The sequence below is a fragment of the Acanthopagrus latus genome, chromosome 6 (assembly GCF_904848185.1).
Source record: "Acanthopagrus latus isolate v.2019 chromosome 6, fAcaLat1.1, whole genome shotgun sequence".
In the NCBI taxonomy this organism is placed as follows: domain Eukaryota; kingdom Metazoa; phylum Chordata; class Actinopteri; order Spariformes; family Sparidae; genus Acanthopagrus; species Acanthopagrus latus.
The window spans coordinates 15,509,130-15,533,780 of record NC_051044.1 but is presented as its reverse complement, the minus strand read 5'-3'; the positions used below and the strand labels follow the sequence as shown (position 1 = coordinate 15,533,780).

General features: G+C 41.0%; 2 protein-coding genes across 18 annotated transcripts in view; one reads left to right on the top strand and one right to left on the bottom strand.

Moving 5' to 3' along the window:
- Positions 1-1,091: 1,091 nt before the first annotated feature.
- Positions 1,092-8,707, bottom strand: LOC119020551 (synaptoporin). The gene is made up of 5 exons (XM_037099940.1): positions 8,421-8,707; positions 7,757-7,881; positions 3,675-3,873; positions 3,352-3,543; positions 1,092-3,265 (listed from the first exon to the last, which is right to left on the bottom strand). The coding sequence occupies exons 1-5, from the start codon at positions 8,442-8,444 to the stop codon at positions 2,879-2,881; spliced, it is 927 nt and encodes a 308-aa protein (XP_036955835.1). The 5' UTR covers positions 8,445-8,707; the 3' UTR covers positions 1,092-2,878.
- A 9,572-nt stretch (positions 8,708-18,279) lies between these two features.
- The window catches only part of cadpsb (Ca2+-dependent activator protein for secretion b), a 74,612-nt gene continuing 68,240 nt past the window's right edge, over positions 18,280-24,651 (top strand). For 10 of the 17 annotated variants that reach the window (XM_037101327.1, XM_037101314.1, XM_037101328.1 and 7 more), the window contains exon 1: positions 18,281-18,920. In XM_037101327.1, coding sequence (XP_036957222.1) covers positions 18,588-18,920 — 333 coding nt within the window. In that variant the 5' untranslated portion in view covers positions 18,281-18,587. Of the gene's footprint in view, positions 18,921-24,651 lie in introns of all 17 variants that reach the window. The other 7 variants (XM_037101329.1, XM_037101323.1, XM_037101321.1 and 4 more) reach the window with 2 other exon arrangements.

The following is a 24,651-nucleotide window of genomic DNA, read 5'->3' as shown; positions in this document are numbered from 1 at the left end:
CTGGGCGCTAAGAGGGTTACTGGATGACAGAATTAAGTTAGTGGAGGTAAATGAATAAATAGAGAAACAGAGAAAGAGGCCAAAACAAAAACAAACAACAATTTTGGGGGGGCTGTAGGATGGAAATATGATTTGATAAATAACCCAGCAAACTGAACTCCATCAGTAAAACTGGTGGAGTAACCCTTAAATCAGTGCAAGACGGAGGGCTTATTGATAATCTTTTCATCATTAAGGGTAATGATGATGAAAATGTGCTTTGCCTGTGGTTTTTGGAACTTGGTGTTTTGTGTGGGTAGGAACTAATTTCACTGAATTTAAGTAAACTCAAATTGTGCGTTCACACTCAACAGGTTGGATGACGGTTGCAGTGTGAGTGACAAGCTTTGGGTATTAGAGAGTCTTACAGTGTGTTAACTGCCTTAGACGGGATGACATAGACAGCCTGAGGGATTATCCCTTTGGCCTTTGCATTGGAGATCATCCCGATACACAGTGTGAAACAAGCTTTAATGTCTGCCCCGGCGTCTCCGCGAGAGTCAATATTCATTACTGATTCCCTCTATTGTTTTCATGCATTTCTTTCTTAGTGTTTCCTCAGTTTCTGCCTCCTCTGCTCTGGTTCCTTTTCACATGGAAATGAAGAGGCTGCCAGCTCTCACCGTAAGTAAGAAAAAAACCATGGTAAAAACAGATCCACAGTGGATACACTCATTTTGATTTAGGTGAAGACACTGGAGATGTCTGCAGCAGCGCTAAATTACATACCTGACATGAACTCAATATCACATGAAGCACACATTCAAGTTACTGTACATCATCTTCTTCACTGTAACTACAGTCAGTGAATCATGTCAAGTCATTAAGGGTATCTTAGTGAGATGGACCATAAATATAACATTAGCAGTTTTGCACATTCCAAATGATGCAACATAAAAGAGAATAATTCAACTTTGACACAACTGTAATGAAATGTGAATATACATGTATTTATGCAAAAAGTCCTGAGAAGAAAAATGAAATAACAAATGAAGACTTTAGAGCACCACACTGATTATAACATCAGGAAATCCATCAGTAAAGGGAATAAATGATGATCAGATATTAAATATTTATTCAGAGCACGGTGGTTACATACATTACTGAACTCACACTGTACACATTTTCTATCAAACATACTCTATAGGCCTATAATGTTTACTGTACATTTGAGTGATTGGCTTCCTCAAAAAGGATTTTCTTCTTAGAGCTAACATAAAAACATGTGTAATAAATCAGGAGAAACCAGTTCAATATCAACAGCAGGTAGAAAGTCCTGACACTATGCTAATGCAATCACTGTTTTTTCTTTTCCTCTCAAATTTTATTTTGAATAATTCAAAGAGAATCATATGGTCAAAACCTTCAAAAACTAAAAGAAAACATACGGTTACAATAATGATGAAGTTCACACAGAGAGTCCATTGCACACCAAATTCTCAAGAAGACCACATCTGAGCTCACCTCAATTGTCAAACTCTTAAAACTATCTTCTATGTAGGACTTGTAAATACTTTCCACCATATATGAAGTAATTAAATGCCATGTAATCTCTGAAAATGTAATCTTTAAATCTATGCAAGCTAAAGTTAGCAGTTATGTTACAGTCTGTGTTAAAGTTTAAAGGTACACTGCTTCAAAATCAGGTCTCTCCAGCTTTATGTAATTTGCTAATCTGCTAACAGCTGCCAAAGTGTTGGCTGGTGTTGTTTTCAGTTTGTGAGTCTTTGTGTGTGTCATCATGGTAAAATGTGGTCCTGCAGACACTTTTTGTGGCGGTAACTATCACCTGGCAAAAATTTGTTCGGATGCAGTCAGGTAACTTTTCAGGTGTGGTGTGACACACGAGTACTGTGTAATCATGTAATTATGTAATAATGTCTACCGAGTAGTCAAGGGTCAGAACCACTGTGTGGTGGTTGTTCTAGTTGTTTAATGACAGTTAGATTTTTCAGTTTCATAATTCTATTTTAGGGTTCGGCAAAAATAGGCTTACATGCTTTACTGCTTTTAATAGCTTTTCTCATACTGTCCAGTGCTGCAGCATTGTGGTTCCCCTCTGTATGAAACACTCTGTTTTAGCTCCTGTCTCTTTAAGGCCACCAATTCCCAAATGCCATGTCTGCGCTGATTGGTCAGCTCACACATGCCTGAACCAGCACAGCTGACAGAGCGGCTTTGCAAAATCCCAGAGCTGCTTTGCTAAATCAATTCTTAGGTTCCAAACTAGCCACTATAGGCATAAATGATGCAAATCTGTGACTCCTCAATGTAGTGTGATGTCACAAAGTCACAAAATTAAAAAGCGGGACTTCTTCCTTCTTAACTTTTAAGATATTTTACATGCACGCAAACCTCAACACTGGAGGAAAGGAAAATATAAAAAAAAGCATCCAAATTAATTTTTACATATTCATTCTGATTTGTAATTATTTTGGTCCTTCTTAATGAAGCAATAAATTCATGGCCCTATCAGTGGCTAAAAAGGCATTGACAATGTGCTCCAAAGGGCAGAAAGGTGGCAACACATTTTTTTTTTTGTATTATTATTTGTTTTATGAAGTAAGAATTCTCCGTCTGACTGTCAAATTTCTGAGACTCACAGAGCAACACAGCCACACCTGCCTATTGGCAAAATTCAGTTTTCAAGATAAATGAAAACAAACAGACTAGAAACATTGCAGATTAATGCTTTGGGAGATGAAAGAAATGACGTCAATGTTTTTTTGTTTTTCAACAGATGTACATTAATTTATCCAGTGGAGAAAAACATCATTACCACTCAGTGTTTTCAAGTTATGTGTGATGTATTCACAGCATGACACCAAAAAAAACAAAATCACATCTCATTGACAAATATCATCGGGCCCCTGGAAACCTCTGTGTTCTCCCTGTCATAAACAACTTGTTTACCGAGATATGCGTGTGGTAAGCTCAAATTTACTTGGGGCTGGTTGAAGCTACTTTGCCTGTGTACATGTTGACCTCCACCTTTTAACTCCACCTTTGACTGATTGAAACTGTCTTGCCTGGACGGCTGTGGAGCGAAACTCTCCTCCGACTGCTCAAAGCTGCTCTCGCTGTAAAGCCGCTGTCGCATCTCACTGGCACGTTTCCCAGAAGCGCTCCTGGTCGGATATCTCTGACCTGTCTTGTACCAACCTGTCTCTTTGAAGACAAACCAGATATTTCCAACCCAGAGGACAACATTTACGAAACCAAAAACCTAGAGATAGAAGAAGTGATGGGTGTAAATGGCTTGTTTTATCCAGTTGTGTGTTTCGGTGCTTTATTTGTAGACTGAATACCTACCGCGGATGTATTGAGACGTGACCAGCGAGGCTCCTGGATAACTGTGCATTTGTTCTCCTGAGCTCTGCAGGCTGAGAAGAGCAGAAGCACCTGTGTCGGGTCTGTGGCCGTCTTGATATCCGAAAGAGCTTTGGCCCAGCAGCAGCTGCTGACCAGCCACATGAAGGAGAAGGTGAGGGTAACAAGAAAATCCTGCTCAGGACAAAAGAATAGAAACATGAAGGAGGGAAGTCACAAACGAGAATGATAGAGGTCAAATTAATGTTTCATGTCAGATAAATGCAATTCAGACTGGGACACTGGAAGAGTTTTTGTTGACTGACCACAAGCGGGCCTCTGTTGTACTTCAGGTACTTGTTCTGGTAGAAGACATAGACAATGGTTGCCAGCAGGGAGTACAGGAAAGCAAAAACACCCACGGTCAGAAAAAACTGAGCAGGTGAGGAAAAGTCACCGTCCAGGAAAAGAATCTCATCTCTCTTCGCGTCACACAGGGGAGCCTTGAAATGCACTTCTTTCAATCTATGAGTCCGAAAGAGGAAAAGAAAAGAAAAAGTTGTCACTTTAGCTCAGAGAGCAATTTCATTAGCTGGCTAAAAAAAGGAATTTTCAAGCTTGCAAGAATATAGAAACACAGATGCGAAACCTTTTTGTACTTTATTGAAAACAAATCTGTTTTTTTTTCTTTCCTGTGTGACAAAAAGGGACAAATGTGATGAGAAGCAGAGAAGACACAAGCAGATGTATATCCTGGGTTGTCTGTGTGACAACAGGAAGGGAAACAGTTCTCAGACTCACTCTCAGACAGTAGCAAAGAGAGAAAATGCTACCACGAGGGGACCAAGTTCAATTTTGCCTACAAACACAAATTAAAGGATAACTTCACCAAATCTACACATTAAAGTGTGTCATAGGTCTTTGGTACCTGGGTACTAGTGCCTTTTGTGGCTCCAGTGATGTCACTCAGTGGCTTAGTTGCACTGTGGGTAATCTAGGCACCAGGTTTCGAAAAAGCAATCCACAGGTGTAGCAATGCACAACACTGTTGGACACTTTATGGACATTATCAATACAGCAGAACCAGAAATATCACCGTCTTTATTCTACACATTCTTCTTCCTTTTAAAACCCAGTGCCTACATTACCCAAAATGCAACGTAGCCACCAACTGATATCACCTGAGGCAATTTTATATGATTATATGATTATATTGCAGCTACAGGCACAAAAGTCTTTATACTCATTTTTTCACATATGTATGTAAACGCCTGTAAACACACTTGGATATGTTAAATTGGTGGAGTTACCCTTTAATCATCAGATTCAATGGCTGGGTTTAGCCAACTTTTTTATTATCAAAATTTTATCCAAGCAATAACATATGTTATTTCAGTCTCACTGTTTAATTACTGTGTAACTGTGACAATATTAACACAACTGTGTGTTGAGTAACAATACCGGGTGCAAATTGGCAGCAGTTGAGCGTATTGTGGCGAAATACATTCTTTCATTGTAAGTTAAAGGTGCCGTGTGTATGATCTCACCATCTCTTATGGTGGCCACTGAAGGTGAGAGGCCTTCTCTAGAGTCAGTGTTTGCTTTGTCTGTTCTGGGCTACTTTAGGAACTTGGGGATTGTACATGAAAGGCTCTGTGGAAGACGGCCACTACCCCATCTGAGTTAGCAGCTGCCTGACGTCAGCAGTGCATGTGTTAGCAAGGTACTGCAACATCGCTGCGAAAAAACTACATGCAGAGCTGCAGAAAAACAGGAAATCTTGTCAAGTTACTGCATGAATACGATTACAATTGCTGATGATTATTTCAGACAAACGTGGTCGCTTGTTGCATTTTTTTCCATTGCATATAAAAAAGACATGATAGTTCAGTGAAAAGAAAAGGAACACATGCAGTATACAATGACTAGAAAGTAAAAAGCTATAACCTAAGAGAGAAATATGCCAAAGGGACCACAAAAAACAAAAGGGATTTTCAAGCCACCCTCTTAATGTGAAACATTCAACATAAAGGCAAACAAAGTAGTACAAACAAACATATGATATGGCTATAAAAACAAACAAACAAACAAAAACATAAATACATAAAATAAAAGTAAATAAAAGTAGCAAAAAAAGCTTTTTACTTCCCAAATGTTTTGACAAATTGCACACTAATGCTTTGCCAAAAATGTTCTCATAATTTCTATGTCAACAAAAATGGGCTAAACTCGTCCACTGGGCACCACCGTCCTAAATAATCATTCACAAATGGAATCATACTCATCAACTAATTTCACAAATGTCCGGTTTTACTGAAGTTCTGTGTGAGCTTGTCTAAGTGGTGGATCACTCACATCACTTAGACACTCAGATCGGATAGTGCACCGCTGCCGCTGTGAATATATAGAAAAGGCTCAGAATGAAACAGAGTAATTATCAAATTTAGGTGATAATGAAAACATTTATGTTTTAATCATGATTCATAATTATGCATATACATTACATTTTTGCTGATAGATTCCCCTAAATCCTGCACTCTGGACTCTGGACCATGAAGCAAATAATTTGACTGTGCTGCTTTTATCATTGTTATAAAATAAGGAAACTGCAAGATATATATTTAGCTGCATCTAAAAATATTTCAGTCATTAGTCATTGCCTATTTTGTTATCAATCAATGTGTGAACACACACACTGGCATGCACACACACACACACACACACACACACACACACACACACACACACACACACACACACACACACACACACACACACACAAGCACACGCACACCTCTCTTGTCCATAAACCTGCAATCGAAAAGTTTGGACTCAAAACATGAAAGCTCGTTTTGAAATGTCTTGTTTATTAAATTTAAACTGATATAAAGATTCAAATGAACTAAAAAAAAACAAACAAACAAAAAACCCCACTGAAATCGTTCTTTTATTCTGTTAGATTTGGGTTCATGTGCTATTAATACATGACCAGAGTGCTGAACTCACACACAGACACACGTGTCAAGTCTGCTGAAGTGTTAATTAGACACTCGGCCACCACTGACACTCACTCTCAAGCATGTGTAGGGGTTTGTGGGTGGTCGACCTCACTTCAGTGAGAGTTAACAAAAACCCCCACACATGCATACACACCATTCATTGGTTTGTTAAACCAGGCAGCTGTGTAGTTTCACATCTGTAGAAAGGATCATAATCCATCATAGCATCCACCCTGAAACTCAACGATCATTTGTTATCACATAGACGAGTACTTCAATCACTCAAAATAGCAACTCAGCTGACAAATAGAGTCACTCTTCTCTCATCCTACAAACATCTCCGAGGTGTTTGAACAGTACAAGGCCCCAGATAGTCCTGAGCACATAGAGGCCCACAGGAGTCACAATGAACCAATATTACCATTTTCTGTTGCTCATGATCATTTCATGAGGCACATCAAGTTGCCTGCTGCAGTGAGAGATATAGCTATGAAGTGCTGTATCATCACAGGGGACCACCTGCGTTAATTCTGACTGCATTCCAGGTAGATTTCCGTCTAATGGTGCAATGAAACCTCTCAGACTCAGGGATCTTAAATTGGGTCGGCTTTCTACTTAGACATTCAGCTTCCTGTTCTCCTCCCTGCTGAGCCTGACATGACGGAGGAGAGCTGTGCAGCTTTTAAATCTCTTTTCTTGAGTCTGACCAGTTTCCTGAAATGAGAATGATAAATGATCTGGGCAGGATCGAGGCATAAGCATTTTATAAGCACATGCCAAGGGCTTTCATTGCCACTAGGGGGCACAGAGCGAGGAGAAAAGAACTGCCCACTTGAAATAATGTTGAACATACATTTTAAAATATTTAGAAAATATTGAAATCTAAAACGACTCTTTAGGAACTTTATTTCAATGCTTATACATTTTTTAAACCCACACAACGTTAGCTATACTTACTTACAGGACAGCCAATGGCGCATTAATATCGAAATATAACTAAATTAACTAAGTTGGCCTGTAATAACACACTCAACACATTCAAGTGGCATTCAAATACCTAATTTTTAACATTTGTGTGTAAGGTGCCCCCCCCTCCCCCCAAAAAAACAGTGTAACTTGTAGAAGATTAACAAGGATCTGTCTCTTGTCAATTAGTCTTTCAATTCACATTCTGAAAGTGACCTAAATCAAAGCATGTAAATAGGTGATGTGCCAGTTACAAGCCAAAAATGTGACTTAATGTCACAAAAATTGTATAACACGACAATTTTTATTTGTTCCTCATGCATTCATGTAATCCTGTATCAAAATTTTGAAAGATCGACAGTAAACACAGTATGGCAAATGAATATGATCAATAGAGTGATTAGGTGGACTTGTGTAAAATGGACCACAAACAACTGCTTTACCTGAAGGGGTAGCCAAAATCAATGTTGATGCTGAGGTTACCCTGCCTCCTGTCTGCACAGTCCACTTTAACCTGGAGGTGACCATAGTATCCTCCACATGTTGCAAAAGCACAGATGGCAAAAATCTACAAAAGTAAAAACAAGGAATAGTCATAAAAGGATCATAATACTGCACAATGTCTATTCAGATATATAAACCACAGCCTGACTGATTATCAAGATTTATAATTGGTTTGAAAACAAAACCTGAATAATTCAAAGGTCGGAAGACAACTAACAGAGCTGCTGACTGTGAGCTGGAGGGTGGCCACAGCAGTACAGTGACACTCAGTCTGAGGATGTAACACACAGGTCTGTTACCCATTTTATCTTTATAGCTCTTATGGAGAATATTCAGAGTTTTACTCTGTGTTATCGACTTTGCACAGATTTTTCTTTTAAATGAGTGGCACAAACTGCACTGATGCTGAGCCAGGCAGACATTTCATGAAGTGGTTTTTTCAATCAGCAAACATGGATCAAAAGCACTGAGAGCTCGCTTGATATTGTAATTCATACAGTCCAGTGTGCATTAGAAGCGGATAGAAAGCAGAAAAAAATCAATACAACCAAAGTGACTAGATAAATGAATAAAATGACAAGCCGGTGGAAAAATGAGACTTACCGGAGCAAATATAACCATACACATTTAAAAATCACAGATCTCAACTCCAACTCCGTGCGGGGTCGACAGCTTTTTGTCATCGGTTTGAGATGCCACTGATGAAGACAGGAACAAGAGCGCGACTCTTTTCCAGGGGAGGGGAGGGCTGACAGCAGATATCTTCCCCAGGGAGGAGTCTGAGATTCTCTGTACCTCTTCATTTGTTCACAAACACTGCATCAAACCGTAAACACCATATTAGCGAGAATGCGTGTGAAGAAGTTGTTTACTGTTACTGTAAGGCCATAAGAATGTTGATCTCAATTTTTTTTTTTTTTCTAAAAAAAGAGACTTAGAACATAAATCAAAGAGAACTACTTTCTGCTCTCACTGAAGAAAATGCAGTTTGATTGCTAGACTTCCTGCTTCTGAAGCTTTCAGCTGCTGCACCTCCTGCAAGGCTTCTTCCTCGCAGCAGTATGTTTGAATGAGGCAATTACAGTTCTATGTTTCTTTAACTAAAGCACTGAAGCACTTGAGACTGAGACATCTTAATCATGGCCTCATTGAGTACACCTCAGCCACTGTGATTGAAAGTGGATGAAGCGTTCATGAGTTATTGCAAATTTAAGTAATTTGACCAAACCCGCAAAAATGTCTCAGGCAATTAGGTATTATCTCAGATGAGACATAGCGGCAGAGTCCAGGTCGTCCAAACATGGTACATAACAAAGTTTGGTGAAACTGGATCTAATGAGGGTCAAAAGTATGTCTACCATACAATCGGAAGATCTTATTGAAGCAAATGGCCCTCATCAAAGAAAAATAAAAGCATCATCCACATAATCGAGAGGGTGACTATGGATTGTGTGGATGATGCTTTCAGTTTTGCTTCTATGTCTCCCCGCAGCCTAGATATCAACCAGAGCATCTCGCAAATTCATTTGGCACTGAAATGTGGAGGCTTGCCACCAATATCTATAACAGATACCAGAACATGACACTGCATAGCAGACTCTGCCGTCAGTGTATGAATGTGGGTGTGAACGGGTGATTGTTACAAGTGTTGTAATGTGCTTCGAATCGTCAAGACTAGAAAAGCGATCAGTGATTTACCATCATAGCAAATACACATACATTACATTTTAACTTGTAGTGTTAAAAAACTTGTGTAGAAAAGAAAACCTGATGAAGACAATGGATCAGTAAAGTAATCCAAATCACTAAATTAGGAGTTTTGCTGGGACAAGGACTTTCCTTATTCTTCTTAAAGCAATATATTTTTATGAACTACACATTTCTACATAATGTTGCTTTAAGAGAGATAAACTTATTCAAAAATCCGATTGGAGCCGACCTGTTTATCTGATAACGCAGCTTCACTAGACACAAATAAATGAAGCAAGTTTCGGTAGAAGCTTCATGAAGTTCATCTTCAAACATAAACTTTTGACTTTGTGTTACAGCTTCAGATTTGATGTTATGAGTTTGTCTTTCCAAATGAATGCACATTGTATAATTTGATTGATTTGAACAGAAAACTGGTGGCATTTGTGACAAACTTGTATCCCGCAAAACACTTTTTTCGAACAGTTTTTAGACCCTCCATAGAACCTTTAGGTTTGTGTTACTAAAAACCTAATTTACCACGACTCTTTAACACATGAGACTAAACGGTCAAATAATGGAAAACTTAAAACTTGCTCCAATTCATCAGCTGCCTCACTAACAGCAGAGAATACATCATGGTTGAAGCTGTATTTGATCAAACCATTGTTAATTGGATAATCTGACTAAATTTTAAAGAGTTTCAGACTTTGCACAGTTTATGTTTGGATATTCAATAATCCTCGATGTGGTTTTGGTTCTTATTTCAAACAACAAATGTAGTGTTTCTCCTCTCAAAACAACATTTGATAATGAAATAGTTAATCAACACTCAACAACTTCTGCATTTTGATAACTGCAGGTCCTTAAATTGTAATTTATTTTCTCATGATCCTCTGACGATTCGGTTGATGGCATCTCTATAAAAAAGAATATGCTGACCTCTTTTGGTGACAAATATGTATTACAGATTTATTTTTAAGCTGAGGATGAATTTGCACATTACCTCAGTAAATGAATAATTTACTGCGCTGGAATTTTAGTTATATAATAAGCGTTAGCTCACACTGGTCTGATTTTGTGCACTGAAGAAATGAAACAAGTCCCTCAGAGACATAATGAAGGCAGTGATATGGAATAAACACAATAAATTTAAAAACAATAAAAAAATAACAATAAAATAACAAGAGAACCTGAAAGACTGAAAAAACACACACACATACACACAAAAAACAATATAAAGTAAAACAAACCAGGATAAAATCTAAGTTATAACATGAAGTAAAGAGAAACTAATTTAGCTGTTAACTACAGCTAACTTTTCATCGCTGCGTGTCAGGGGCTCTGTTTCATGTGTGATATCCTCTCCTGACTGCTAAAAGGTAAAAATAAATCTTCTCTCAACACCCTCAAAAAACGTTATTCATCCATGTGGATAAGAAAGAGTTTGATATCCAGCTGCGAGGGTAGAAAATATACTTTACGAATCAGTGGGATATATATAGAAGTAATTGGGTCACTGGAAACTTGACGCAGGCACTTCAAGATTAAAAACAAGAACAACAATCAGTGCGAAAAGTGAACAGAAGTGGACGACTAATTCCCTCAGGCACGGGCACAGCTTTTGAATGGAAAGATGACTGATCACATTTGAGTCTGCAGTGGAAAAAAACAAGCACAGCAGCTCACTGGCTGCTTTTTGAGGTGAAAAGGATTTGAGAGCAACATTCAGGACTTTTAGAAGCGAGAAATGTTAATGCTGCAGAGGAGGCTGACGCGGACGTTTAACTGGGTAGAAACAGAGGTTGATTCAGTCGAAATAACAGCAGATGTAAACTCTTCTGTCAAAGGCAAGAATAGATTGTTCTTTTTAAGCCAAAGCTGAAAGAAGCGGGAATATATTGGCTCAGTTGTCCACAGGGTTAGAGTTAGGGTTATGTCCACATAAGATAAAATAAAAGCTCAACTCTTTTATGTATAATCAAGATGGCTCGTTCATTATATCACTTAGGTTTGGTAATTGGATAACTTGAGTACCTGACAGGGAAACTGCATCACTAAAATCCAATATCAGCTGAGGCAGGTCTTGCATTATTAGATCATTTATGCCCAGGATATTCAAGAATAGCCCTGTGTCAAAAATCTAGCATATTGTATTTTCTTTTCTTTTATATCACTTATGTTAGTTCAACCGAGTGTGTTTATGTTGGTTCTTGTGCATGTAGAAGGTCATGGACAGTATGAAAAAACAAATGGGTTTTGTGAGCATTAAAGCATCTAGTCGTTACCCCCAAAATACAATTATGAACCCTGAAAATGAGCATAATATGTCTCCTTTTCAACTGTTTTGACACTGAGGTTTTTCATTTTTCTGGTTATAAGGGACACTATGACTGAACTGACAGCTGAGCTATATCTTTAACAACACAGCATTCTTCTGGTCATACTCTTGTTTGCAGTATCTCATCCTTCTCTTCTTTCATTATCTATTACAATTAATGTCTCCCATTCTTGTCCTATAAATAGAAATACAAAGATAGGACATTAACGACCCTGTTACTTTCCGACCTGGGAATATAATGTGTAATCTTCTGGTGTTCTAGTCCTTGGTCATATAATCACATGCTAAGACTTATTATCATAATGGATTTTTTTTAGGATTGACCACCCTAATGCATAATGATTATCAGAAAAAAAAAATACTAATTGTCAATCTAAATATCAAAACTTGTGATTTTTCAAATTTGCTGCCGTTCTTCCCTCGTCTGCTTCCATCTGAGACTTTTAGTGATGTCGTCAAATATTCATGTTGTTTGTGGTCTTGGTTATTTAACGACACAGTAGTTCACCTCAACAGCTCTGTGATCATTCAGCCAACAGAGGGCAGTACTTAGCTGTGCTGCTGGAGGGGAAAATCTGTAAAGCTGCAGTGACGGGCACTTCTTACTTTCTCGCTGCATTTGATCTCTCTCTCTTTCCCCCAAAATCCAACTGAAGGTTGTATCTCCTGTATGTGCAATAAGCTAAATGCACCTTAACTCCCTTACTGTTGTGTACCCCGATTTGAAAGATCATATTTTCCAATTTATGAGAAGGTTATGCTGGTGGAACAGATGTATTTTTCTTGTTTTTTTTTCACCATCATGTGAAAGTGGTGAGGCTCCAGCCTCTCGCTGCATTATTAATGAATCTTTTTCTGGCATCATCTCCCCCTCTCTACCCTGAAAACTGTGCGAGGAAGAGCCAAGCATAAATCTGGTAATTTTCGCGAGGCCTCCACTAAAGAAATTACCTATCCATTTAGTTGATTTAGTGTTTTTTGTCTCCCAGAGGAGAACCTATAGCCTGGGGCAAAAAAAAAGACAATGTAAAGATGCAAGCCCCGTGATTTGAGATTATGCAAAGTCTGTTTGCCTAAAAAGAAAATCATATCGTAGTTGCCTGAAACTATATGAAAAGAGGAAGCTTAACTGTGCAAATAATCTACAAAAGGAGCACAGCTCATTGCATTTAGTGTGTCCAGCTGTTAGATAAAGAAAATGGAAAACAACATGCAAGTTAAAAAGGAACAGCACATTTCTACACAAAAGGATGTGAAAAGAAATAAAACAGAGGACTGAATTGGTTCTTGGAGTCGTGCTCCCTCACAGGGGGAACATGAAAATATCAGCTCCATCCTCTATTTTTGTGTTTGGGAAAAAAAACAACAACAACAAAAACAAAAAATAAATAAAAAAACAAACCATGAGCGACTGTGTTATGTAAAAGGATTTGTACAGATTGTTAATTTATTCTAAACGGCCTTTCTCCTTAAAAGCCAATTACCACCCATTCCGCTAAGCATCTCCCTCCTCTGCAATCCATATATCCAGTCAGTTTCACATAAAAAATAATGATAGTAAAAAAAAAAAATTTTTAAAATGTTGCAGCACCTATCTTCAACTGCCTGTTAACCCAGGATGTAAATGCATTCTTGGTGAAAATACTGAGCGTCATCTGACGGTATTTGCTGGGCATGAAGCCCTCTCTCTGAAAATGGCTATAGTAGCTGCAGCGCTGACACTGACCCTATTCCATCAATCTCACATTAAAAACGCTCCTGGCATTTAAATATTTCAAAGAGCTCCTCAGCTAACTCCAGAGACGCTCTGAGCCTCAGTGTGTGTGTGTGTGTGTGTGTGTGTGTGTGTGTGTGTGTGTGTGTGTGTGTGTGTGTGTGTGTGTGTGTGTGTGTTTGTGTATCACTTCCACTGTCACAATCCCTGTTTTTAAAAACTTTTCCAAATGCAGCTGAACTTAGAGCTTACGACTGGTGACTAAACACCATAAGCTCAAGTCTGAAAAAGAGCAATGCAGATGTGAACGATACGAGCTCAAGTGCACAGGATGAATATGTTTCTGCATAAATAATCCCGTTCCTCACAGCTCTCTCCCTGCTCGCTCTTTAAGAACATACACTGAATTAAATAAACATGTTTTGTATATGCATAGAATGTCAGGGACACTGTATGTAATGAGCAGGAATGAGGCAGGGATGACATGAATATATCATCACACAGTTTCTTCTGTGATGTTTCAGCTGCGTTGCGCTGTCTGGTGTGTCACTGTGTGCTTTGCATACTGTATGCTGTCTGTGTCAACTCTCTGGGGACACACACACATACACACACACACTATACAGCGCACAAAGAGAGAGACATACAAGACACTAAAGCACGGAACTCAACTCCAGTGCGGCGTTATTGGTTCCATTTGTGCGGCTTTATTATTTCACATTTCACTGTTGACCCCTGTATTCTTCACAGGTCTTCAACCACTTTGAGACAGAATTAATGGAAAAGAAAAAAAAAAAGAGGCTCTTAAAACGGTGCTCAGACTGGCAGCAGGTGTGACGATAAAATGAGATGGTTCCCTGTAGAGTATGACTACAATTAATAATGAATTTCTACAGCAGGTCAAAGGGAGTTCAAATGATTCATCTCATATCCGCTCATCATAGTTGAACACCCAGTGTGCCGTGTCTCCAGAATTCTTTTTTTTTTTTTTTTCGCAGGTTGAACCGAATTCAACAGTAGATTTGCTCCACCACTCCTGTGCTTGAGTCCATATTTATCTGACAGATGTGTTGATTTTTGTGAATATGAAGTTAAGAAGTTGCCTTCAGCTGGTCATGTGACTAAATATTATATGACATTTTGACACTGTCAGCATTAAAACTCATCTCAGAAAACAGGAGCTCAGATATTCTCACCACAAAGTCCACTGAGTAGTTGTTCTCACACATTCAACCTTGCTGCACCGAATGATCTTCATCAGCACGTGGATTTTGCCCTGTTATATGTTGAAGCACCTCAAAGTAGTTTTGTACTTTAGTATTTTACATCATCAATGTTGGCGAAGGGGATGATGATGCCGTTACACCTAGGTGAGAAGTTTGCGAAGCCAGTGACCACTGTTCAAGACTATGCTGGAACATCTGTAAATGTACAGATACTGGATATTTTTAGTATTTTACATCATCAATGTTGGCGAAGGGGATGATGATGCCGTTACACCTAGGTGAGAAGTTTGCGAAGCCAGTGACCACTGTTCAAGACTATGCTGGAACATCTGTAAATGTACAGATACTGGATATTTCTAACAAGTGGTCGGGACATTTTCCGGCCGCGTTTGTGGCAGAAAAGAGCAGTATTCAAGGTGCCCGGAGATCTCCAGCAGAGTTGGTGTTGACAAAATGAGGTATTTGTAGCCTGAACAGTACATTTTTCAAATACCAATCAAGTGCAACATGTTTTTTCCATTTTAAAAAACAGTCTGAGCTGATGATGATCAAAGTGGGATCAAAGGTTTGTCTTTCTCTAGCTTCTGTGGTGGGGAGTAAGTGCGCAGGTGTCACCCAGTTTTCTCAGTCCACAAAATGAAGTCAATAATGTTCATCTCAAAACAAAAACAAACAATAATTGCATGACAAAATTTGTGTTTTTTTTTTCTCCACTAGCCTTTGTGTTGCTGTACCCTGCAGAACATCAACATTTAATGTGTACACACTCTGGCTGAAGTAGAAGAGCGGGGCAGAGAACACCAGTCAATTATTAATGTTTAAAAGGTTTGGAGAGTTCTGCTGCTGAGGTTAGTGCTGGACCGGGGCATCTGGAGAGTCTGCAGTCACAGAATACTGAAGGGTGTCATTCTGCTAACTGCCTCACCCTTTAGGAGCTGGCAGTGGTCTGTTGAAAACCTAACGAGCTGAGGACTAATGGGAACACAGGCAGGCCTCATGTTGGGCCTACACAAGGGAACGCAGTGTGTAGTGAACTACAAAGGCACTATTAAATGCCAAGTCAGGGCAACAGGAGAGCCACTAGAGTAAAAAAAAGGAGCGGAGGAGTCCTTGAAAGCGTGGTTACCTGCAGGGAATTTGCTGGTCAGATGCGAATGGAACATCTGGAGCAGCGTCCAGTCAGTCCTGCTGTCAGAGTCGATTTAATCTCTGAGGTGAAGTAGGCAGGGCTGCTTATCCTCTGTGCATGCTGAGCTCACAGTATAAAGGCTGTTATGGGTGTGCTGGTGCTGTCAGTACTGTGATGGTGGAGGAGGTGAGCACAATGCAGGGTCAGGATGGTAACATCAGTGTGGAGGGAGGAAAAAAAATCCCTAAGTGAAAGAATCTGGCTGGATGAAGAAAAGAAAAGACATGTTTAAAGGTCTGATCTATTAACTGATTGGCCTTGTGTCAAAATGTGGTTTTAATATATTCATTATTTTCGTTTAACTGTGCTTTTATAGTGCATGTTCCTACATTAGGGTGGCAGTAGCTCAGTCAGTAGAGACTTGGGGCCTGGGGACCAGAGGGTGGCTGGCTCAAGCCCAGCTACAGACCACAATATGGAAGTGGACTGGTAGCTGAGGAGGTGCCAGTTCAATGCCTGGGTTACTGCTGAGCTGCCCTTGAGCAAGGTACCAAACCCCCCATGTGCTCCCCGGGCGCTGACATGGCAACCCACTGCTCATAGCCTGCAGTGTGTGAATGTGTATACTTACAATGTGCAGCTAGTCATGGGTTAAATGCAGGGGACTAATTTCAGGTATGTTTGCGTGTAGCATGTAAAATATAACTGACAAAATAATGATTCTTCTTCTTAAATTAAAGGACCCCAGAACGAACAACACAACACATTCTTACCTGTTCCTGATTGTTTTGGTGTGCGATGTTGAGTTTTGGAGATATTGGCCATAGCGATGTCTTCCTTCTCTCGAATATATCATGGAATTTGATGACACTCTCAGGAAAACTCAATAGCAATGTCACTTTCAAGAAATCACAAGCCTTTTACTGGAGGGGTGTCTCTATAAATCATATCCTGAGACTGAAATGAGAGTGTGGCGGTTCAAAGAAGTAGAAACTGATCTTTCTCTGTGAATTAACACAAGCATCAACCATCAGAAAATGGCCTAATAGAAAAACGTTCCTATCAATATAAAACATACTAGGACCCTAAACCCCAAGCAGAATATAATTCATGCCTCTGCTTCTCTGTCTTGATATAAAACGTGTGGCCATGTTGAGATGGATGCCAGTCAGTGACTAATTGATTTCAGGTCTTGAAGTGATTTGTCTACTAACTAACAGACTACCTAAGAAGGAGTCACAAGCAGACATGACTTAATTCTGAGTCAGAATTCGGTCATAAAGTCAAAAAGGTTTAGAACAGCATTATACGTAAACAGACAGACATAACAGAGTTAAGATAAATCCAGTCATGAGCAGGTGGTCAGACCAGCTTTACAAGCTCACACTCATCAGCATGTGTTTATTGGCTGCTCATAGAACAACTTTAAAGGTGCATTCCGCTACTTGCAGATGCTGCACTATGATTTGACTGCCGATAACCGATAATGTACATCTTCCATCATCGGGCTGATAATTGATCTGCCATTTATATATTGTGCATCCCTAATTCACCATTTATCATGCAAGTGTTTGCTTTGCAAACTAACCCTGCTCAGTATTACTGCCTGAAATTAATATTTCTGTCCAGCTTCATTAATAAATCTCTATTGCGTGACTGCAGCGCTGTGCACCGTCCTGACAGCAGATACCAGCACATGCTGCAACAATCAATTTGTCGACCAGCAGCCAGGGAGATGGGAGAGAGAGAGAGAGAGAGAGAGAGAGAGAAGGAGGGAGGGGGAGAGGTTGGGTCCTTATGGCTACCCCACCCTTCACCACCAAGACTATGCTCAGGAGCCATTCTCAACACCCGCAGCCCCATAAGCCGAGCAATGTTCCCCATTTTCGGTGACAATATCATAGACGTCCTGTGGCAGCCATCTTAGGTGTTGTAAGCACTGCAGACCGTCGGGATGAGACACGGAGGACGAGAGAAAGGCGCGCATCCTTCACTCTCTCCTCTCGCTCTCCCATCAGGACCACGGCCAGCTCCCAGCTCCACGCGCCTCCGTCCCCCCCGCCTGGCAGGCAGGGAGAGGCCATCGCCCGCTTTCATAGAGAAAAAAAAATAAAGAAAACACACGCGCACACACACACACACACACACACACACACACACACACACACACACACACACACACACACACACACACACACACACACAAGAGAAGAAGAAGAGAAGAAGAAGCCGCTCTCCTTCCTCTCATCTGTACACTACACTCCCCCCCTGCCCCTCCCCTCCGCGTCTCCTCTCACCTCCCCCTCTCACATCCGCAGCGGTGACTGGCCAATAAAACACAGAGGCTACGTAAGCGTCGACGAGCGGTCGGCGCAGGCGGAGAGAGCTCAGCGTGAAAGCAGCAGACTAAAACACCTCCTCCTCCTCCAGCTCCACTCGTCCTGCTCACATCTCCCAGCGAGCGAGCTCAACCGGGGCCTATCCCCGTCCTGACATCGGGCATACTCTACACCAGATCCAGGCACGGATAAGACTCAGCCACCATTGGGGAATTTCACATACACACACACACACACACACACACTCTCTCTCTCTCGCACGCACACACTCCAGAAAAGAAAACAAAAAAGAAAAACCTTGTTGTAGGTCAGGCTATCACCTCTAGAGCAAGATGTTAGACCCGTCGTCCAGCGAGGAGGAATCTGACGGGATAGTGGAGGAGGAGAGCAAAGAGGCGATGGCACCTCAGGCCGGATCCCGCATCTCTCCGAGCAGGACCAGCGAGAGCTCGGGAGGACTGGCGCCCAGCAGCAGCCGCAGCAGCGCCCGTCCGACCAGCCCGAGCCCGTCCGCCGCCAGCGAGGAGAAAGAGGACCTGGAGAAGCTGCAGAGGGACGAGGACGAGCGCAAGAAGAAGCTGCAGCTGTATGTTTTTGTGATGCGATGCGTCGCGTACCCCTTCAATGCAAAACAGCCCACCGACATGGCACGGCGACAGCAGAAGGTAAGGGCCCCGTCGGCTGCAAAAGGCATCATTAATGAGCACATGCTGACGAAATGCCTCCTTTCATATCGCAGATGTTGTCATTGATGACCTACATAAGGTAGAGTACAGAGAGAGAGATGGGGGGTGGTGGTGGCGGTGGTGGTTTGGCCACTAGGCCTATCCGGTAGCGCACGGAGAGGCTCCAGCACCGTCCCGGTGAGGCCACTGATTGTTTGGTCTTTTGACGCAAGAAAAATGCTGAAATCCTCGGAGCATGACAAGCAGCACACAGAGGCATAAAGAGCGCTCGAAGCTCCGGGATAGTGAGAGGAGAGGACACATGGCACTGCAGAGCTGCAGGCTGAGTGCAGCCCCTCCGTACACACGCTCACAAGTGACATCAAGCCCACTAATTGAAAGGGCGTTCAAGAGATGGTGGATGGCGACTATAACCGGAGACCAAAAAAAGAAAGAAAGAAAAAAAAAGAATAAAAAAAAAAACAGCAACAAAAAAACCCCAAAACAAAACCAGGATGTAGTCATACCCGTTTTTCAGACACCCAGAATCATGCATCTCCATTACATATGCAACTGCCTTCTCGGCGGATACCCAATACAAACCCGTTTGCGCCATCACTTATTCCGTCAATTTGGCCTCCCAAGGTGACTTTTAGGCACAGACCTCTTGAGGAGGGTTGCTTAATAGCCTTTCTCCTCTGCAGATGAGCCTGGCTCCTCTCTGTGGGTTAGAGTTAATTAATTGCAGGGCAATTTTTCTACATCCAAGCGCTGAATTTGATGTATTATTTGTTAGATGGGCTCCAGATTGTGTGATTTATGTGCGTTACTGTGAGGGGACAGGGCCCTCATCCCGGTTTCACGCTGCTGCTGTGGTGCTCCATTGATGTTGAAGCCAGTTTTGGGTCATGGTGTCCTTACTGTCAAAGTCACCGTGCACAAGCGCTGCTGTACTGTACCAAAGGAAGGTGGAATTGATTGTTGGTCATTTGTACATTTGTATGCCACGCCAGAAATAGTCCATCTGCTGTTTGTACTCCAAGGCTGTAAAGGCAATTTCCTGTCACTGGTAGATTTCGCAACAAATGCAATTATGCTGTAGGTGCATGTGTGAAAACCCTGATCGTCACATGCTTCAACGGGAGACTACAGCAGCTCCTCCTCACGAGAGACAGCGATGGCACCCAGCGGTGTGTACCTGCTGGAGGAGATTCATTCAGCTCAGTTAATCTCCGGCCAATCATGTGTCACTCATGCGAGGGAGCGCCGTAAACAACATGGGCATTGCTCTTTTGCGAGCGTTGTTTTCGTGTTTAACCTGGAGACAATTCCACTGGACAGAGTTTAAGCCATATGGTCTGGATTTTTGTGCTGACTCATGCCCGAGTGCATGTGGGTGGCACAAACCACAGTGTTTTGCATCTATGTGTTTTGTTTGTGGTCCCGTTCCGGCGTAGGTTACTGATAGTGCTGTGCATGCTTACGAATGCACTTTCATATCTGGTCGCTCGGGCAGCCACAAGCCTCCGCTGTGGGTGAGCGAATATCTGGACAAACGAATCCCGTGCTTTGCTGTCAGAGCAGGGATTCAAAGTGTGTCTGTCTGCCTCCAGTCTGCTGCTGCTGCTAGACTGTGATTTGCTCCAAATGCTCCATCCTTTGGCTTAACAAAAAACAACCCCCTGTGTGAAACTGAATGACAACAATGCCGTCTTTTTCTTTTTAGCACGTTTTAATTGGTTTGTTTTGATGTGACACTGAAAGAGGATAATTAATCACACATAAACATTCATCAACACGGAGCACTAAGACGCGGGTAGGTTACTTTTCTGGCGGTGTGCATTTGTAGTGTCATGGCATTTCACAGCCATTTAATTATGGTTCCGTCCCGTGTGGCTGTGGCAGAAGATATTTGTGACCAAGCGCACAGAACATTCAACACGGGTCCAGTGTTTCCTCAGTACTCTCCACCGTGATTCTCCCTTGAACGTGGCCTCCACAGACATCCATAAACAATCACCTATTAAGGAAACTGGGAGCACCATCGAACATGTAGCCTATTGCAATTTTGGCCATTATGGATTAGTCACAGAAATATGATGGAGCAATTTCTGTAATGAAAAAGACTTAAAGGCCTCAGCGAAACATGTGGAGCAGCTCCATGATAATCCGTTATTAGGAGCTCTGGCACACAAACGGCAGCGATGGGCTATCACAGAGAAACAGGCCAGCCTGCAGAGTGTGCGAGCTCCACTGCTGCTTTCTTGAAAATGTATTGCCGTAACCTTGTGAGAGGGTAACACAATAGGGCAGTAACAGGCGTTTGCTTCCTTTTTTTTTTTTTGAAGGTCGAGGTAGATATTTTCCCGTTCAGTCTGAAAAACGTTCTCACAAGCAGCCGTTTGAAGGCTGCTGCTGTTCATTTGTTGGTCGAGTGTAGGTGCGTATTTAACTAGTGCCACATGTGTTTGCATGCAAGGCTAATTATTTTGCCCCCATCCCTAAATGTGCTGTCAGTTAATGATTGACAGATATAAATTGTGTCCGGGTAATTTATGGAGGTATATGTTCTGGATGTTGTGGATGGTCCTGGAGGGCAAACGCCTCCTCCATGTGACAGCCATAAGCCGCATAAACTGTGTGCACGGAGGAATTAACCAAGGACATTTTGGAGGGTAACTGTAGCTGAAACAACATAGTTTTGCTATTATTTTGATATGTTATGTAATAATGACTTGAGCGATTAAGAAATACATATAATTTTATTTTGATGGCGCTGTTGAAATATCTCAACATGCAAGACTTATTTGATGGATTGCCACAATGTTGTACAAGCATTCATGATCTCCAGAGGATGACGTCTGCCTAGGTTGTTCAACCTCTTGGCTTCATCTAGTGCCACCGGCAGTCCAATGTTTGCACTTCACTTACAGTACAGTGGAATATCTCAGCATTCAGTGGATGAGTTGGCACAAATCTTAGCGCAGACATTCATGGTTCCCTGATGAATCCTAATGACTTTGGGGATCCTGTGATTTTCCCTCTAGTGCTATTACGAGGTTCACATTTGTGGTATTTCTCTCAGCAACTGTTGGATGGCCTGTCGTGAAATTAAGGTGCAGACATTGATGTCTCCTTCAGGATGGATCGTAATCACTTTTGTAATCTTTGACTTTTCATCTAACACCATCATCACGGTGAAAGGTTAGGTTGTCCAACGGTTTGATTTATGAACAAATACCTGCAAAAATTCCTTGTGATTCATGAAGCATCTGGGTTTCATTAACCAGCTATACTCCTGTTTGATGTTGTTTGACTGTATGAGAACTCCCAATCATCATTCAGATCTGCAATAAATGAGTATGTTGAAGGTTTTTATTGTTTTTGTTCAAATATATTTTTATTGTCCTTACTGAATGATGAGTCTACAGCCACAGTTGACTTTGTGAGGCGGTATTTAGCCACAGCTGTGCTTTGAGCTAATGTTGATATTGGAATGCTTACATGCTAAACTGATATGGTGAAAATGGTGAATTTCACACTCACGTTAACTATCAGCTTGTTAGCATTTTCAATCAGAGCATGTTAGCATAATGACGTCTCCATTAGCTGAAAGCCCCGCTGGCCCATAGAACAGTCTCGCAGCAAAGTTGACTAAAACATTCATAAATTAATCTTTCAGTGTTGATTTTTGTTGTTCTTTTTTACCCTCCTAATAAGACTACATGTTTACAGACACAGTGGACTTCATGTTGTACTTCTGTTTGAGCTAATGTTGACATGGGCATGCCAACGTGCACTTAGTAAAAGTAGTAACATGCTGGTGTAAAGTTTATCATCTTAGTATATAGCATGTTAGCATGCTCACGTCACCATTAGCTCAAAACTACAGACACATGAAGTCCACTGTGACTATATTTGTTTTGTTTTTTTGCTCATTTTGGTGTATGGGATCCAAAAACAAGACATTCCACCATCAACATGATTTTGAAGCTGTTATTTTAAGATTAAAGAGGTTACATAATGTTGCTTTTATTATATTACACGACAGTCTACTGTAGATACAGATGGCCTAAAAGCCTCAACATACTTATTTATTGCAGATTTGAATCACTGATGGAAGCGCTCAGACAGTCAAACAACATCAAACAAGAGTCAAATTGCTGCAAATTAATCCTGCTTAATCAAACCCAAATGCTTTTTACAGATCACAATGAGTGTCTATCTCAGAACTGAATAATCTCCTGGGTTCAGTATGTTTTCAATTAGAAAGCGTGATGCCCCGACGATAATCTGACCCAATCAACTCGTCTGCCAGCAGGCTAACTTAATGGAGAGCGTCTCGGCTCAGCGTTCTAATGCGATACAGTGTGCCGTCCGTTGATACTCAGCAGGAAAGGTGCTGTGAATTGTGCAGCAGGCTTTGTGATGTGAATGTGAAGTGGACTGTGAATGCAAATCAGTGGTTCTTGAAGGGAGATTGCTACTTTGATGTTCAGTGCTGAGCCTGGCAAAGGTTCTTGGGTGTCCCATTGTGAACTGGTGTCACACGGACTGGGTTTGATTTTATGCTTTTTCATAATAATTGGCTTGTGATTAATGCAAAAGCTGCAGTTCTTAATGATGACTTACTGTGTCTGGATAGTGTTTGTGGTTATTTTTTTTCCATAACTGAATAAACAAGATGTTCTCATAACACTGATAAAAATCAATCAATGAAGATTTTTATTTTCTTTTATTAGAATTTCTTTACCAAAACTACACAGTATGCCTGTGATGAGATGAAAACAGAAGGTTTTTTGTTTCAACAGGTGCTTTATTTTTTGTATCTCCTGACAGATGTTAAGTTGAAATGAATAATAATTTTGATAACACTTTGATAATAAAGTAGAATCCAATACCTCAGATAATCAAATGCATAAGGTGCAATAACTGTCAATTTTCATATGACGGTGTACGTTAAAACTGGAAAATGATTTAGGTTACTGCAGCAGTTGAGCTGGTTAAAGGTAGGAGTGGAAGTAACTAATTGCAACCACTCAAACTACAGTAATTAAGTCATTTTGCGGCGTTTCTCAAGTTTGTAATTTGACTCGACCACTGAGCAGAACAGAGCAGGAGTTGGGAGAAATTGAGACTGAAGACTTGGAGAAACAGAAACCCCTTTGATCGAGGGCCTGCTATTGGTAATGCATTAAACATCAGTGGTTCAAATCTAACTAATACTCTGAGTAGTGTTTTAGGAGAATGCTTTTACTTTACTCTTACTTTTTGTAATTTCAGTGGCAGTATAGTCTTACTTTTTATTGATTCATATTTCAGTAACTTTACCCATACTGGAGTATAGCTTTTCAGTACTCTTTCCACCACTGGTTAAAGGATTACACATTGACGTGAGGAGAGAAACTAGCAGAAGGAGCTGAAGAGGGGAAGAGGAAGAAGAAAATCATTGGAAGAGACGTGAGTAAAATTAGCAACATTAAAACATTTATAGGAATAAGCTCTAACCGGTGTATGCGGTAAGGACTGTCACTAACAGTGGCCATCTTTATGCACTGGATGGGTTTAAATATAGAAATCAGTTAAGTGTTTAATGTCACTTCTTCCTGTTTCTCTTGTCTTCCCCTGGTGATGTCAGAGATTACATGTGAGCTACATACATGTAGACACACAGTTCGCTAAGGTGAAACAGCCTGAGCTCATTATGTTCAGGAGACACACAGCAGAGTGG